General features: G+C 41.4%; 1 protein-coding gene across 2 annotated transcripts in view; it reads left to right on the forward strand.

Moving 5' to 3' along the window:
* Positions 1 to 14,608, forward strand: part of IQGAP2 (IQ motif containing GTPase activating protein 2) — a 294,057-nt gene that overhangs the window by 177,054 nt on the left and 102,395 nt on the right. For both annotated transcript variants that reach the window (XM_042941451.1, XM_042941443.1), the window contains exons 9-12: positions 1,584 to 1,671; positions 5,729 to 5,892; positions 9,053 to 9,213; positions 14,373 to 14,497. In XM_042941451.1, coding sequence (XP_042797385.1) covers positions 1,584 to 1,671; positions 5,729 to 5,892; positions 9,053 to 9,213; positions 14,373 to 14,497 — 538 coding nt within the window. The remainder of the gene's footprint in view (positions 1 to 1,583; positions 1,672 to 5,728; positions 5,893 to 9,052; positions 9,214 to 14,372; positions 14,498 to 14,608) is intronic.

A 14,608-nucleotide genomic window follows, 5' to 3' on the forward strand; every position in this document is an offset into this window, starting at 1 on the left:
TCTCTCCTCCTCAAGCTCTTGCCACATCAGCTTCGGCTCCATTCCCAAACTTTTCTCACCTGGTGGCTTCTGGCGCTATCTGGCACACTCGTGCCCTCCCCCCCACCCCTGACCACCTGCCTTGAGGTTGTTGACTCACGTGGCTTCTTGCTGCTTTATTGCCATGGTTCTCCTCTGTATCTCTTAGTGTCTCTTCTTCCTCCTGCCTCTGTGTATGGGAATTCTTTAAGGTCTGACATTGAATCCCATCTGTCTCTGTTCTTCCTAAGCTCATCCACTCACTGAAGTGATAGGAGCTTGCTACCAGGCCCTCTAATGCTCCTCCAGGTGACTTCATCTCTGTCCCATGGGCCTTGCCCCTCACTACATAGGAAGAGTGAAGAGTGCTTATCTCTACCCTGCCCTTCTCACACATGGGCCCCTAACTGACTTCACTTTGGAAAGACGTCCCCCATGTTTTAGAACTCCTTCTGTGCCCCCCATATCCATCACTGCATTCTGTTGCCTCTTCTTGCCAGGCTTACATCTGTCTCCCACTTTCTAGTCTTACCATTCTTGTCTCAGCCTTGCCCTCCCCCCTTACCATGCCTCAGGGTTCTTCCAGCACCTTCCTCAAGTGTGGCCCTGCTTCCTACCATTCTCCGAACCAACCGCTCTCGGAGCTACAGGTTGCAAAAGTAATCTTCAACTATAGATCTCATATCAGCCCCTGGAAACCTCCCTGCATTCCCTGCTGCCTACTGAGTTAAGTACAGGCCCTTCACTTGGCTTTAAAAAGCCTCCGGAGGGGGCACCTGCGTAGCTCAGTCAGTTAAGCGTCCGATGATCTCACATTTCAAGGATTCAAGCTCTGCACGGAGCTCGCTGCTGTTAGCACATAGCCCGCTTCAGATCCTCCCTCCCTCCCTCCCCCTCTCTCTCTCTCTCATTCTCTCTCATTCTCTCTCTCTCTCTCTGCTCTTCTCCCTTGTACACTATCTCTCTCTCTCTCAAAATGAGTAAATAAACATTAAAAAAAAAAAAACTTCCAGGATACCCAACCAACCTCCCCATCTTTCTGGCTGTGTGCTGTAGCCCACCTTGCCAAATTGTCTTGCCTTTTTCACCAAATCCTGTAGTCTACACCCTGTTCCCCTCTCTGCCCTGTTCCTCCAGGACCTCTTCGGTTGTCACCTTGTTCGAGTGTTCTTTCCAACTGAGTGTGTAATTCTACAGAGTCTGTTCTACGTATATTCGTTATTTATGGTGTCGATTTTATTAGACTGAATGCAATGAAATTGCCAATATTCCACTGGCTTCAGTCTACACAAAGTGGCAATATCAAGTGGTCCAACCTAATGTTTCCCACAAGAGACAGTTAGACACTTTCAGAGAGTCACTAGGGCTCTTGTTTGTCTTCGTCATCCTTGCCAGGTGTATGTAACCCCAGTGTCTTACACAGAGCAAGCACTTTTTGGTGCTTATTCTGAATTCAAACGAATCTAAGTAAACCATTTTTCTCACTCTTGGCATTTGGATTTTGAATATCGAGATTGGAAACCTTGTATTTAACCTCAGGAATCAGTAAAGACTTTGTCTTGTAGAATAACTGTATTTCCGAAGAAGAAAGAGACGCCTATGAAGAGCTGCTGACACAAGCAGAAATCCAAGGCAACATCAATAAAGTCAACAGTAAGTAATGAAGGAAACGGAGATACAAAGTTTCCTTGTCAGAATTGCACCAAAACCATTTGTGTCCTTGTAAAACTGCCTTATGTGGTGAAAAATCCACTAACTGTCAATGTTGCTCTTAATTATGGTGCATCATCTGGCAGCATCCCATGGAATTTTGGGGGTGATCTTGCCCCCCCAGTGCATGCAGAGTATCTTAGAATACCTTGAAGCTAGTTTAGTTCTACCATCTCATTTCGAACCTATCCCTTAGTTGGGGTCATATTGAAGGCTGTTTAGTAAAAGATTATGACTTAAGGATTTTCATTTCTTGCCCATGATTATGTGACAGTGTTTGACTGGAATTGTAAAAAATATCGTTGACACCTGTGCTCTTTTTTTTACTGTCCAGTCATTGGTTTGCACTTGGTACGAATTATTTTCTTACAGTGTGTGCACCTTTATGGCAAGTGAATGAGACGGAATGGGCCAGTGAAATTGCACGGTGGCGGGTTTGAATCCCATGTCCCCAAACTGTTGGGGAGTCTCACAGTGTAATTTCTCTTCATATCCAGTTCAGTTGTATGACAGTAAAGAACAGAAAACTAGGGTAATTAAAATTATCACATGTAAGTTCGGAGAGATTAATCTCTTTACTAGCCTTTTTCCCATCTCTAATAAAAATTGGTTTTATGGGGCACCTGGGTGGCTCAGTTGGTTAAGTGTCCGACTTCAGCTCCAGTTATGATCTCACAGTCTGTGGGTTCAAGCCCTGCATCAGGCTCTGTGCTGACAGCTCAGAGCCTAGAGCCTGCTTCAGATTCTGTTTCCCTCTCTGTCTGCTCCTCCCCTGCTTCCTCCTTCCCTCCCTCTCTCTTTCTCTCAAAAATAAATAGAAATTTTTTAAAAATTGGTTTTACTTGAGGCAGTAAGGAATTCTACCTGACATTTATTTCCCCTGTGGCTTTCGAAAAAGCCCATATATACACAAAAAACTAATACATGGAAGACCATTGAGCCCATTTGATAAAGTTTGTGAACCATCTGCCCAATTTAAACTTGGGAGTGTCCACTAATTACAACAGTCCTAAGCCTTGTCCCTGATTTAACCTCCTAGATGACCTTTGAATGCTCTTTATTGTACTTAACAGTTGCAAAGATACCATAGGTTTTCCCTAGAAGTTTGCCCCAAGTGGCTGGTAGAGACATATTCAAAGGGTTCAAACAGTAATCAAGGAGGCCCAGAGAAAATTGATGTAAATATCTAGCAGTTAACAACTGAGTGGGTTTGAGAATTTCCCTCACACACAAAATTGCTGACAGCTCCAGGGTAACTTTATTTTTAAGGGATCACCTTAACACTAGGGAATGTATGTTCTTCTTTTATTCTTATTTAATTTCGAACATATTGGTGATGGTACACGAAACAGTTTTAAGTTTCTCTTTCTGCTCTATTTGAAAACTGAGAATTTCATTATGCTTGACAGAAATGAATTACAGGAAGAAATTACATTGCCGCAAGGCAGCTGAGGTCCGTAAACTTCGGGAGGAAATGATTCCATAGCCTTTTGCCATCCTTTATTTTGAAAACAGGTTTCTTTTTCTTTTTCTTTTTCTTCTCTTTTTTTTTTGTTTCTTTTTTTTTAAATAGAATACCTTATATAAATGTTTTCATACTTAATGGCATACTTTCCTGACCACAAATTTCATGCCACAGTGGCTATGCTTTCTTTCCCATTTTCAAATAGAAAGCATGAGATGATTTGCACTGATGCATAACCAGCTCAAATTATGAAGGGCATTGCAATGTTCGCCGGCTTCCAATGCGTAGAACATGATGATTCTGAAGTTGTTTTCTCTCTCCCCATCTGAAAATTTATAATCGAATAGAACTAACAACAGTCTTGAAAAACCGACTAGAACATATTTTAGTCAGGGACATTACAATAAGACAACCGTATGCTTTAAAATAAGTATAGCTACTTGATAAGCCTTTTCTCAACCATGTAGGTTATTATCTTAAAATGTTAAGGTGTCTGTGTTCATTACAGCCAGAGAAGTGACATAAGTGATAGCTTTGATGGTAATGTCATCAGATCTATTGTCAGAGGCATCAGCTTTGTTTGAACTGCCATCATTTAACTTTTTGGTTTGGCATATGCGTTCCATTAGTTACAACACATATTCTGTTAAGATCAAGGCGGGAAATACTGTTAAATGCAGAGTATAAATGAGTGGGTAAGCTCACTTTATTTGTTTACTTTTAGGAGAAATGGTTCCTAAAGAGTGTCATAAGGCTATGATTTTCTGCTATTTTACCATCCAGTGGTGCACATTCACATAATGGAGTTTTCAAAGGGGAAGTAGAATCCTCTCCAAAATAATGAGAGACACAGCTGGGAGGCTCTTGGTGACTTTCACACGACAGCAGATGCCACAGATGTCCACTGACCTTTCTTTCTGGGATTTTTTTTTTGTTGGACATAGCCATTCTTAGAATGGAGAAACATGTTGGGGTTCTTAAAGTCCTTTAGAATAAGTGTAAGTTTTGGAGGGGTGTAACAAAGAAAATCACGTTGGCTGTAAGTATTTCCTGCTGTTGAACGATGTGTGTCAGGAGAAAGGTTATGGAGGGTAACTCCTTGTGAATGAGTTGCAGAAGGCAAATTGTCATCTGTTCAAAGGGTTAGAGTAATCTTAGCTTTAATCTAGTCACGCATTAGGGAGACAGACTACCCATGAAAAGCTCTAGAAATCTATGAGTCTGTGTGCTCTCTCTTACCCTGAAACTTAATTTACAGGACAAAATGCTGCTGGTTCTGTCCAGTTTGTTGCTGCCTGGTGGCAGGGTCAGTCACTCATTCTTCCAGTTGGTCAGCAATTCTGTTTCTTTTTTCTGAAAACTGTGATGAATCTACTGTTTCAGGCACCCTCAGTCTGGTCACTAAATTCAGGTCCTTAGAAGCTGAACATTACAACGGGTAGAGATCTCACAGAGCTTGTGGTAGGGTCAGATAATGTAAACCAGGGCATTTCTGTGATCAGTGTTTTTGGTTTTGTTTTGTTTTTTAAGGTTAGGGGATACTGGCACAGTTATTTAATCGTACCAATTTTGGTTGTAATATTTTATTTTTAAAATTTTTTGAAGTTCATTTGAGAGAGAGAGAGAGACAGTGTAGGTGGTGGGGGGGGGAGTGGGGGGGTGGAAAGACAGAGAAAAAGCACCAGTGGGGGAAGGGCAGAGAGACAGAGAGAGTCCCACGCAGGCTCCACACCGTCAGCCCAAAGCCCAACGTGGAGCTCAAACTCACAAAACCGAGAGATCATGACCTGATCCGAAACCGAGAGATACTTAACCAACTCAGCCACCCACGCGCCCCAGGTTGTAATATTAAACACACACACACACACAGACACACACACACGCACACCTGAAATGTTTTTTTCTTAAAGTCACGCTTGGCAAAACCCAAGAGTGGAGGGGAGAGTGTTCTGAGAATGAATACCAACACTCTCAGCACTCTCTTCAGGTGCTGGCCGGGTTGCCTGTGGTGCTGCATCAGAGGGGGGGTACAGCAGCAGGGCGAGGCTGGCTTCTGACGTTCACGTAGCTTCGGTCTCCTTGCAAAGGCAGTACTAATACACAAGGAGCGTTCAAGAACAAGGCCCGTGGGATCCGTATGGCCCATCTCTAAATACTGTGGGGATCCCCAAGTGGTGACCTCTTGAGGAACTGAAACAACCTGAAGCCCTAATGGAAGTGAGACCAGAGCTGATCCTGAAGGGTAAGATTTTGTAGGGAAGTCATGCTAGACAGGAGTGACCTCAGAGCCCCAGCTCTTTCTTTGCTGAAGTCCTTTTAGGGACCATCTCCATGGACTGGACTGACTTCTAGGTACTGAGCTACCATTTCCACGGCTCTGCCTGGCCTCCATCTGCAGCTTTTCAGAGTTCATGGAAAGGGACTGCCTAGGTTGTAACCCTTGGAAAGATGGGCTGGCTCGGTCAGCAGAGAAAGCTGTGGAAAAAGCGGGCATTCTGATGGAATGTGACACCCACCCCCCACCCCCCTGCTCAGGGCTGGCTGCAGTGAGCCACATCAATGCTGTCATTCGGGAAGGCGACCCCGAGAACACGCTGCTTGCCCTGAAGAGACCGGAGGCCCAGCTGCCTGAAGTTTATCCTTTTGCTGCTGGGATGTATCAGAACGAACTTTTCAACCTCCAGAAACAGAACGCTATGGTAAGTCCGAGGGCACTCCAGTTACAAAGGTGTTAATTCTAAGTTAGAGCTGTGAGGAAGGCAGTTTAGGAAAGGTGAATGGGCATAGAGTCTTTAACTTGTATCAACCCCCATTCCCACTCCCTCCCTGGACCAATTCCATGGCTGAGTTCCTCTTTAAATCCTGCTTTTTATCTCTGTAAAGAATCTGAATAGTTAGGAAATTCAAGCAGGGCTCAACACAAACACACCTTGAAAAGAAGTCATTCTTGTTCTCTGGTTTTTGAAACACATTGGATAACTTTTTCACTATACTGAAATTTTTTTCAAATATGTCATGTTTTTGAAATAGAATAATTAGCTGTGAATCCGCAGTTCTAGAAATCTGCAACCAAGAACATTAGCACCATGGCTTTAATTTTTTGTAAATTTCATGCTGCTTAATATGCTGATGATATTAAACAGTAATACATACGGTTACAGTATTAAAACCATGTGTACTCATATAGGATTAACCCAGACAACGGAACAGAATAAAAATTACTGGAAGCAGAGCCAAGAATTAAGTATATGAGAGCACTAGTATTTCAAAAAGGTGGGGAAAAGAATGAAATCCTTCCAAGTGTTTAACCATTTGGGAAAGAAAACATGACCTCACTCTACATATCAGAATAAATTTCCAGTATAAAAAGTTAAATGTAAAAAGTAACTTAAAAAATGAAGGTTTGAAGGAAACATAAAAGAACACTGGATCTTAAAAATCCGAAACGGCACTGTTGTACCAGAAAAAAGCGAGGAGGAGAGGCCGAGAGCATGAACAGCTGATTCACAAAGCGAGGAATATACGCTGACACACAAAAAATGTCCAACCTCAATCGGAAGTAAATGTGAATTAAAATAGTTATTTTGGGAAATCAGATTGGTAGAGTTTTGAGAGATCTAACGTAGCGTAGGCATAAATTTGGCACAGCAGGCGTCTTCACAGCCGGTGGAAGCAGGAATGGTGCACCCTTTCTGGAGAATGAGCTCAGCAATGTGTATGCAAGTCTATTAGCCATTATCCTGTCAATTACATTGCTAGGAAAAGAGCCTAAAGAATATGAATCAAAAAGTATTCACAGCATGGTATATAATACTGAGAAGCAAGGAACAAACCATGTGCTTCGCAACAGATTGCACACACTAAATCAAGCAGAAAAAATGAGATCAAAACATACAGCATTGTCTAGAGGGTTTTTGGTAATAGGAATAAAAACAAGTTCTGCTAAAAAAAAAAAAAACTTCTATAAATGTTTGCATGAGTTAAAAATAAAAGGATATACCTTAAAGGGCTTGGGTGGGAGGATTTTTTTTCTTACTCTTGATTATCAAGACTTCTCATTTTCTGAAAAGAAAGATGTTACTTTATAATGAAAGAAAAAGAGCTTATCTTCTTAAGTTGCACTTAGGTTCTTTCATTAATAGTTCTCCCATTCCAGAAGCTTTGAAGCCCAAGGCTACATACGCTCAGGCCTAGTGATTCATTCCTAACTGGTCATCAGTCAGCCTGTGGTTGTCCAGCCCCGTTTCTTCTTTTTCTTATCCTTGCTGCTGTAATACCACATTAGATACTTGTGGGCACTTCAATGGAAAGGGTAGAGGAGGTGGATCTCAAGTGATTTCATTCTGCTCTTCTGTTTATAATTTTATACCTTCCTTACATGTTAAACATGTAGTTTATGTAAGAAATTTGGATAAAATTTGCTTACATGCTTCCTATAATAACCTCCTTCTTGCTGTTTGCTTTTGTTACTCTAAAATCCATTGCTGTGAGATACCTGTGGAGATCCAGAAAGCTATAATGCATTTTATATAAATATTACATTGTATACATTAAATACAGAAAATATCCTAAATGTAAATATAGTTGTCAGCTTCTTTCTATTCATTTGATGCTCCCTCTATGTTCCTTTACTATGATGGAAGAAGTAACCCTTTTGAAGTTGGACCAAGTTAGTATAAAATGGTTAAAAGGAAGAGAACATTTAAGGGGGAAGGTGTTCTAAAGTGTAAGATGGGTTGTTTTTTTTAATTTATTTGAGTATAGTTTTTTTTTAGGTTTATTTATTTATTTTGAGAGAGAGAGAGCATAAGCAAGGGAGGGGCAGAGAGAGAAAAGGAGAAAGAGAATCCCAAGCAGGCTCCACACTGACAGAGCAGAGCCCAGTACAGGGCTTGATCTCATGAACCAAGAGATAATGACCTGAACCGAAATCAAGAGTCAGACGCTCACCCAAATAAGCCACTTAGGTGTCCCTCATTTGAGTATAGTTGATACACAATGCTATATTAATTTCAAGCGTGCAAGATAGTGACTTGAGAAGGTTATACTTTATGCTCTGCACATCACAAGAATACCTACCATGAGCTGTATTTTTTTTAAACAAGCCAAATCCAGAATTATAAATCCTACTTACATTTACCAAAAAATATACTTCACATTTCTTCAAATATTCAGGACTCAGAGTATATTTTAAATTTTCTACCCAGTTATTAAAAAGTGACTCAGACTAACTTTTTTGGAACTAGAATTGATACTCTTGCCTTAACAATTGTAGTTTATCTTTCTGGGCTTATAGGTGAAATTCTCCCCTCTTTTCCTTACTCTTAATTTAAACTGAAAATCACTCCCTAAAATCTTAACCTCACACCCTGAGACAGTGACAGCATTGTCTAATCCTTCACTTAATTATTTGGTAAGTCTGAGCCTGTAAGCAGCTAATATAACTGGCCAGAATCAATTATGGGAATGCACCTGTTTGTGGAATCATAACCATTGGTTGCCATTAACTCTGTCCCCAAAACGATCAGCTAAGGACAACCCGGAAGTCTTCACCTGTTCTTTAAAGCCAGTGACAAACAGGTAGCCAGTGAGCCCTCTTCCTCCTGGGTTCTCAGAATCTTTAATTTTTCATTGTTCTTTGAAATATGCATTCTAGAGGTGCCTGGGTGGTTCAGTCAGTTAAGCATTCAACTCTTGATCTCAGCTCAGGTTTTGATCCCATGATTGTGAGTTCAAGCCTCAAGTTGGGCTCCATGATGGACGTGGAACCTACTTTAAAAAAAAAATGCATTCTAAAACCCCATCACATACATGAGGTGTGTAATTTGGGAAACTTTTATTGCTTACATTTTTCAACAGAACTACTTGGCCCACGAGGAGCTCTTGATTGCAGTGGAAATGCTGTCTGCTGTTGCTTTACTAAACCAGGCCTTGGAAAACAATGATCTTATGTCCGTGCAGAATCAGCTCAGAAGCCCAACAATAGGCTTCAATAATCTGGATGAATCATATGTAGAACGGTAAGGGAACATCTTCCAAATCTCCTTTTAATGCAGAAATGTATGTTTGGCAGATCTTGCATATTAAAGATGTGTTCTTTGCTGAAGAATTCCCTATCTCTGTACTCATGTTCTTAAAAGCTAGTCTACTTTGTTTTGAGAGTCCTTCTAATATGCGTCCTTTTTTACAGCCTTTCTTTTAGGGGGACAAAGAGTCTAAAAATGATCACATTATGGCTTTGACTGATTGATTTGTCATTACCGAAGATTATTGGATAGCCTAAAAATAAAAGAACTATTGAAAACATACCTTCCCTTGGGCTTCTTTTGGAGACAACTGAATGTAGAAGAGTTGGAAGGAACTTTAATAACCATCCAGTCTAATCTTCTTTTACTGATGAGAGAACTAAAGTTGAATTTATGGACCTACAGTTGGGCAGTTGAATCTCAAACCCTGTTCTTTTTGATTGTTAAGCCAAAGGAATCCTGAGACCATAGTGGATCGTGTTAGTGGGTAACAGTCTCAGTTTAGTAGCTTCCATTTCATGTTTCTGAAATATGCTGCTAGATAGTACACTTGATAGTATAAAATGCTATAGCAGTTCTAGAGAGAAAATTAAAGGGCCAGAATAAGGAGCCCATCAGAGATTCCCTAAGACAAAGGTCCCAAGTTAAAAGGAGTGATTTTCTGTCCTGGATTCTTGTTAGCCACTAGGGGGAGATGTCTGCATAGATCTTGACAAAAGCTCTTTTCAGGTCCTGATTCCAGCTGGAACTACTTAAATAGGTAGATTGGGTAATTGTCTTGGATCGTGTACATTGTACAAGAAAACTGAAAAGACTTTAGATTTTTTTTAAATGCTTTACCACTTGTCTGTGGAGAGAATGGCCCCAAAGCGGTAGGACAGAAGAGTTTGCTTTTTAGTCTTCTTGGAGAAACTGATGCTCTTATTCTGCATAAATTTGGCCCCCTGGTTAATATAACTCTTGAGTCTGTTACCAAGGTAATTTATTTCCACCTCCACTATTTCTGATGGCACCATTCTCTTCCCCAAGCTTAGAAACCTCAAGTTCAACTCATTTTCCTCAGCCCTGTGCTGCCTTGTGCTATGAACATCCTGCTCATCTCCTTCCCTGACAACAGCCAGTCTGGGGGTGTTAGCTCTGTCAAATGTCCCCATTTCCCAGCCAGTACCTCATTTGATTTTTCACCTTTACTTCTGTCATCACTTCCAGATTGGTCTTCCTGTGTCTTTTCTATCCTCCTCATTTATTCTCATCTAACCAGTCTTTGCTGCTTTCCCTCAGTGCTTAAGTGGAAGACAAAGCTGGTCACTCCTTTATGAAACTTACAGCCCCGTGGGGCTGTAATGGGATGTCTTGGTGAGGTAATTGTCATGACTGTCCCACCCATTGGGCATCCTGGCCACTGTCCTCTAAATAACCGTGCTCCCTCCCTCCAGATCATCCACTTTGATTATGAAAATTCCTCACTACCTCCCCAATTTACAAATGACCTGTTAAGGAAATGGTCTCACACCCCGTTTGAAAACCACTTTTACCCCTGTGGTTTTCAACTTGGGCCTACAGATACAGCCTCAAAGTTCAAGTATTCTGTATGGGAAACTTTAAAAATCGGCTCATTTTTAATAATCTTTTTAAAGCTTGACTTAAGCACTTTGTGGGCCAGCTGGATGACCAGTACCAAGATGAGATTTCAAGGTCCCCTTTGGTTCTTGTACTGACAGCCCTCATTGATCTTCTCAGCCTCAGCATTTTACTTGCCTGGTCAGCTTTTTAACTCAGTTCTTGGAAACCCAAGTTCACAGGTTTTCAAGATGAAGAAACGTGGCTCTATCTGGGCCTCACCCCGTGCTCTTCCAAGTTCTTCATAGCACAGGGGTGTGGGGCAGGGCAGCCTTGATGAATCAGACAGAGTGTCAACCTGTTGAGCGTGGCTTCCACCCTTGGGCTGTGGTTTCCCAGAAAGACTCATTTGTCTAATTCTCACCAAAGTGCTGTCTAGTTGGTATTGGCTCTAGGCATATGTTGTCCCAGATTAATTGTTCTAAATGTAGCTGTGGTTATAATGCTCTCCATTTGTTCCTTGTTCTCATCTGAATTAAGAACATACCCCTTACTGTAAACATGTTGTTCTGACCTTAACTCTCGGTCCAGCTCTCCTTGTGTTTTGCACCTCAGCCAACCTGGATCCTAATACACTGTGGTCTTTCTGGCCTGCCTGCTTCTATGCATGGTCGTGTCCCCACCGGGAATGGAGTGCCGGTCACCCCTGTCCTGGCACACTCCCGGAGCTGCCTTCCATAGATTATTCTTTCACAAATTATTTCCATACTTCTCTCCACCCCAGCTAATGTCATCTCTCCTGAGAACTAGCATTCTGTGGTTAGAGGAACATAGCACCGGAGTCACACATACTTGAGTCTGACTCTTCATAATCTTGTCTCCTCATCTAAGCACAAAAAAAAAAAAAAAAAGCAAAAACACTCACTCTGCATCTGCAGAACAGTTTCAAAGATTAAATGCTTGGTTTGATGCCTGTCTTGGGCAAGGTGTTCTACCACTAAGGGTTTCCTTCCACTTCTTCCTTGGAACTTCGTTATTTCTACTCTCCTGGACTGTCTCTTACGACATTTCTTGTGCTCTGCTTTTATACCCTGTTTGAGTTTCTGTCTTCTTAACCCCTGGGCTGAAAGCTCCTGCACCTTGTTCATGCTCACAGCCCTGCATGCCTGCCACAGGCCTTGCCATGTTGGTTTCATGTTAATAATCATTTGCCGAACTGAATTGGGATTGTAATCCTCTTGGAGCTTCAGAAGTCTGTTAGAAATGCAGTATTACTGGTCTGCCTGTAGCAAACAGTGAGGAGAGCTCAGAGAGGTGTGGAGGGAAAGGACTCAGATCTCTCTGTGAGGGTGAACTGCAGAGTATTTTCTGTGGTTGGTCCCTTAGTACTGGACACTCATCCTCACATGGAAAAGCCAGTGGAGTTCTGCTGCATCACTTGTAAAATCTCTTCCTTTTGGCCATCGTTGATTCATTTTGTTTCTAAAGAAACAACGTGCAATTCTGGGATTCTTTTCTGCATTCCTCCTTAAGCTTTCTCGTTTTATTCCCATCGAATCATCATTTAGATGTTAAGCATGTGAAATGCCCATGGGGATTTCGCATTTGCTTACAGAATGGTCTCTGTCTATAAGGGGTATTAACAAATGCAAGTTGAAGTTTATCCATTTTGTTATTGTATCCAGTATTATTTATATATTACTAGTGCAGCAGAGTGTTTTCCTAGGCTTGTAAGGAGTGGTAGGGTGAAAATCTCAAACACGACAGCCAGTTTCAGGCCTGAATTTAGTGATCCCTCATTCGGTCACAGATAAAGGATCATCGCCACCACTTCCTACACTGAATGATGTTTTTCCCTCTCAAGCTACACTCTGTAGGCACTCTGTGCACCTTTAAGCACGCAGAATTTTGAGAAAATTGGTCACAATCAGGAAAACAATTTTTTTCAATAGTTTATTTGGCAAGCGAGTGGTACTCTGTTAGTGCAGAACCCAGCACGGGGTTCAAACCCACAAACGGTGAAGTCGTGACCTGAGCTGAAACCAAGAGGCAGACACTCAACTGACTGAGCCACCCAGGCGTCCCAGGAAAACAATTTTAAACTGAACGTGATGTTATTAGGGCGCCTGGGTGGCTCAGTCGGTTAAGCAGCCGACTTCGGCTCAGGTCATGATCTCGCGGTCCGTGAGTTCTAGCCCCGCATCAGGCTCTGTGCTGATGGCTCAGAGCCTGGAGCCTGCTTCAGATTCTGTGTCTCCCTCTCTCTGACCCTCCCCTGTTCATGCTGTGTCTCTCCCTTTCTCAAAAATAAATAAATGTTAAAAAAAATAAAATAAACTGAACGTGAGGTTGCTTTTTTTAACCTCTGCTGTTAGCAATCCAAAGATGCTATTCAGAAGTCAAAATGCATAGTGAATAAATATGTACGTAGAAGACTGATCTTTATTTCCATGGTGCAATGCAAAAGCAAACTAAACTATTGAGTTTCTTTACTTTAGGCTAGAGTAGCTCATGGTAGCTTACGGTTGCAACATTGGTTCTGTGATTTTTAACTGGGAAAATTGACTGTTGAGAAATGACAGTTTCTTAACATATCAAGGTGGATAATTTTTTTTCCCTAAAATTCCCCAACCAAGGCAAGTAATTGAGGTGGTTGACCAAACTCTGTTTTCCATAATAAAGAGGGTCAGAGGTCAGAAATGAGGTATAAGAGTGCCGTGGCAGTGACTGGACACAGAGGGAGGTTTTTCAGTAGGTGCTGTGGAGCCTTACGAAAAATGGACAGGTGAGGAGGGATTTTACAACATTCTGATTCAACCCCTATACCACCTTATCAAGAAAATGTATAGTGAAAATGTGTGTTATTCATCAGGGTTTCTGGAAGGAACAAGAAAAATGAGAAGGGTTGAGAACCATGGTTGAGAACCATGGTAATTCTGAATTTTATCACATAAAACTTATCTGGGGGATGCCTGGGTGGCTCACTTGGTTAAGCATCTGACTCTTGATCTCAGCTCAGGGCTTGATCTCAGTGTTGTGAATTCAAATCCCACGTTGAGCTCCATGCTGGGCTTGGAGCCAACTTAAAAAAAAATTACCTACAGCCTCAACAGAGTCAAAACATGCAAAGGCAAGGAAAATTAGTAACTGAGGGGGAAGAAAGCAGTTTCGTAGAGTTGAGGACTTCAAGGGTTTTTTTGTTTTTTGTTTTTTTTTTTGCTTAAGTTGGGTACAAGGTTGGATTTTGAGGTACTTTCATTAAACAGCATTTGTTTCTGATTCTGTGTCTCCCTCTCTCTCTGACCCTCCCCCGTTCATGCTCTGTCTCTCTTTGTCTGAAAAATAAACAAACATTAAAAAAAAAAATTTAAAAAAAAACAGCATTTGTACATAAAGTATCTTTAAGAAAAAAAATGTAATATAAGTGAGCTTGTTGTATGTTCACAAAGGTGTGTGAAAGAACATTTCATGTGTCTTTCTCCTTTTTAACCTTATAGCATCTACTTTTGGCCATGTGCCAAATTTGAGATGCACAAAATGAACAAAGAGTGAGTGTCTCTGATTAGTGTTAATGATTCTCTTCTCTTCCACAGTTACACAAATGCACTATTCACCATGAAGCTGGAAGCCTTATCCCAAGGGCAAGAGAATTTAAGCTGGAATGAAATTCAGAAGTGTATAGATATGGTGAATATTCAAATTCAAGAAGAAAACGATCGTAAGTATGGAACACGTTCCTTCACATAGTATAATGAGCAGCTAAGGTTTCTGGACTACTTAGTTCCCTAGATTAGGAATGCAGATTTTTGCTCATGGAGCCCCAAGAGAG

The sequence above is a fragment of the Panthera leo genome, chromosome A1 (assembly GCF_018350215.1).
Source record: "Panthera leo isolate Ple1 chromosome A1, P.leo_Ple1_pat1.1, whole genome shotgun sequence".
NCBI classification, from domain to species: domain Eukaryota; kingdom Metazoa; phylum Chordata; class Mammalia; order Carnivora; family Felidae; genus Panthera; species Panthera leo.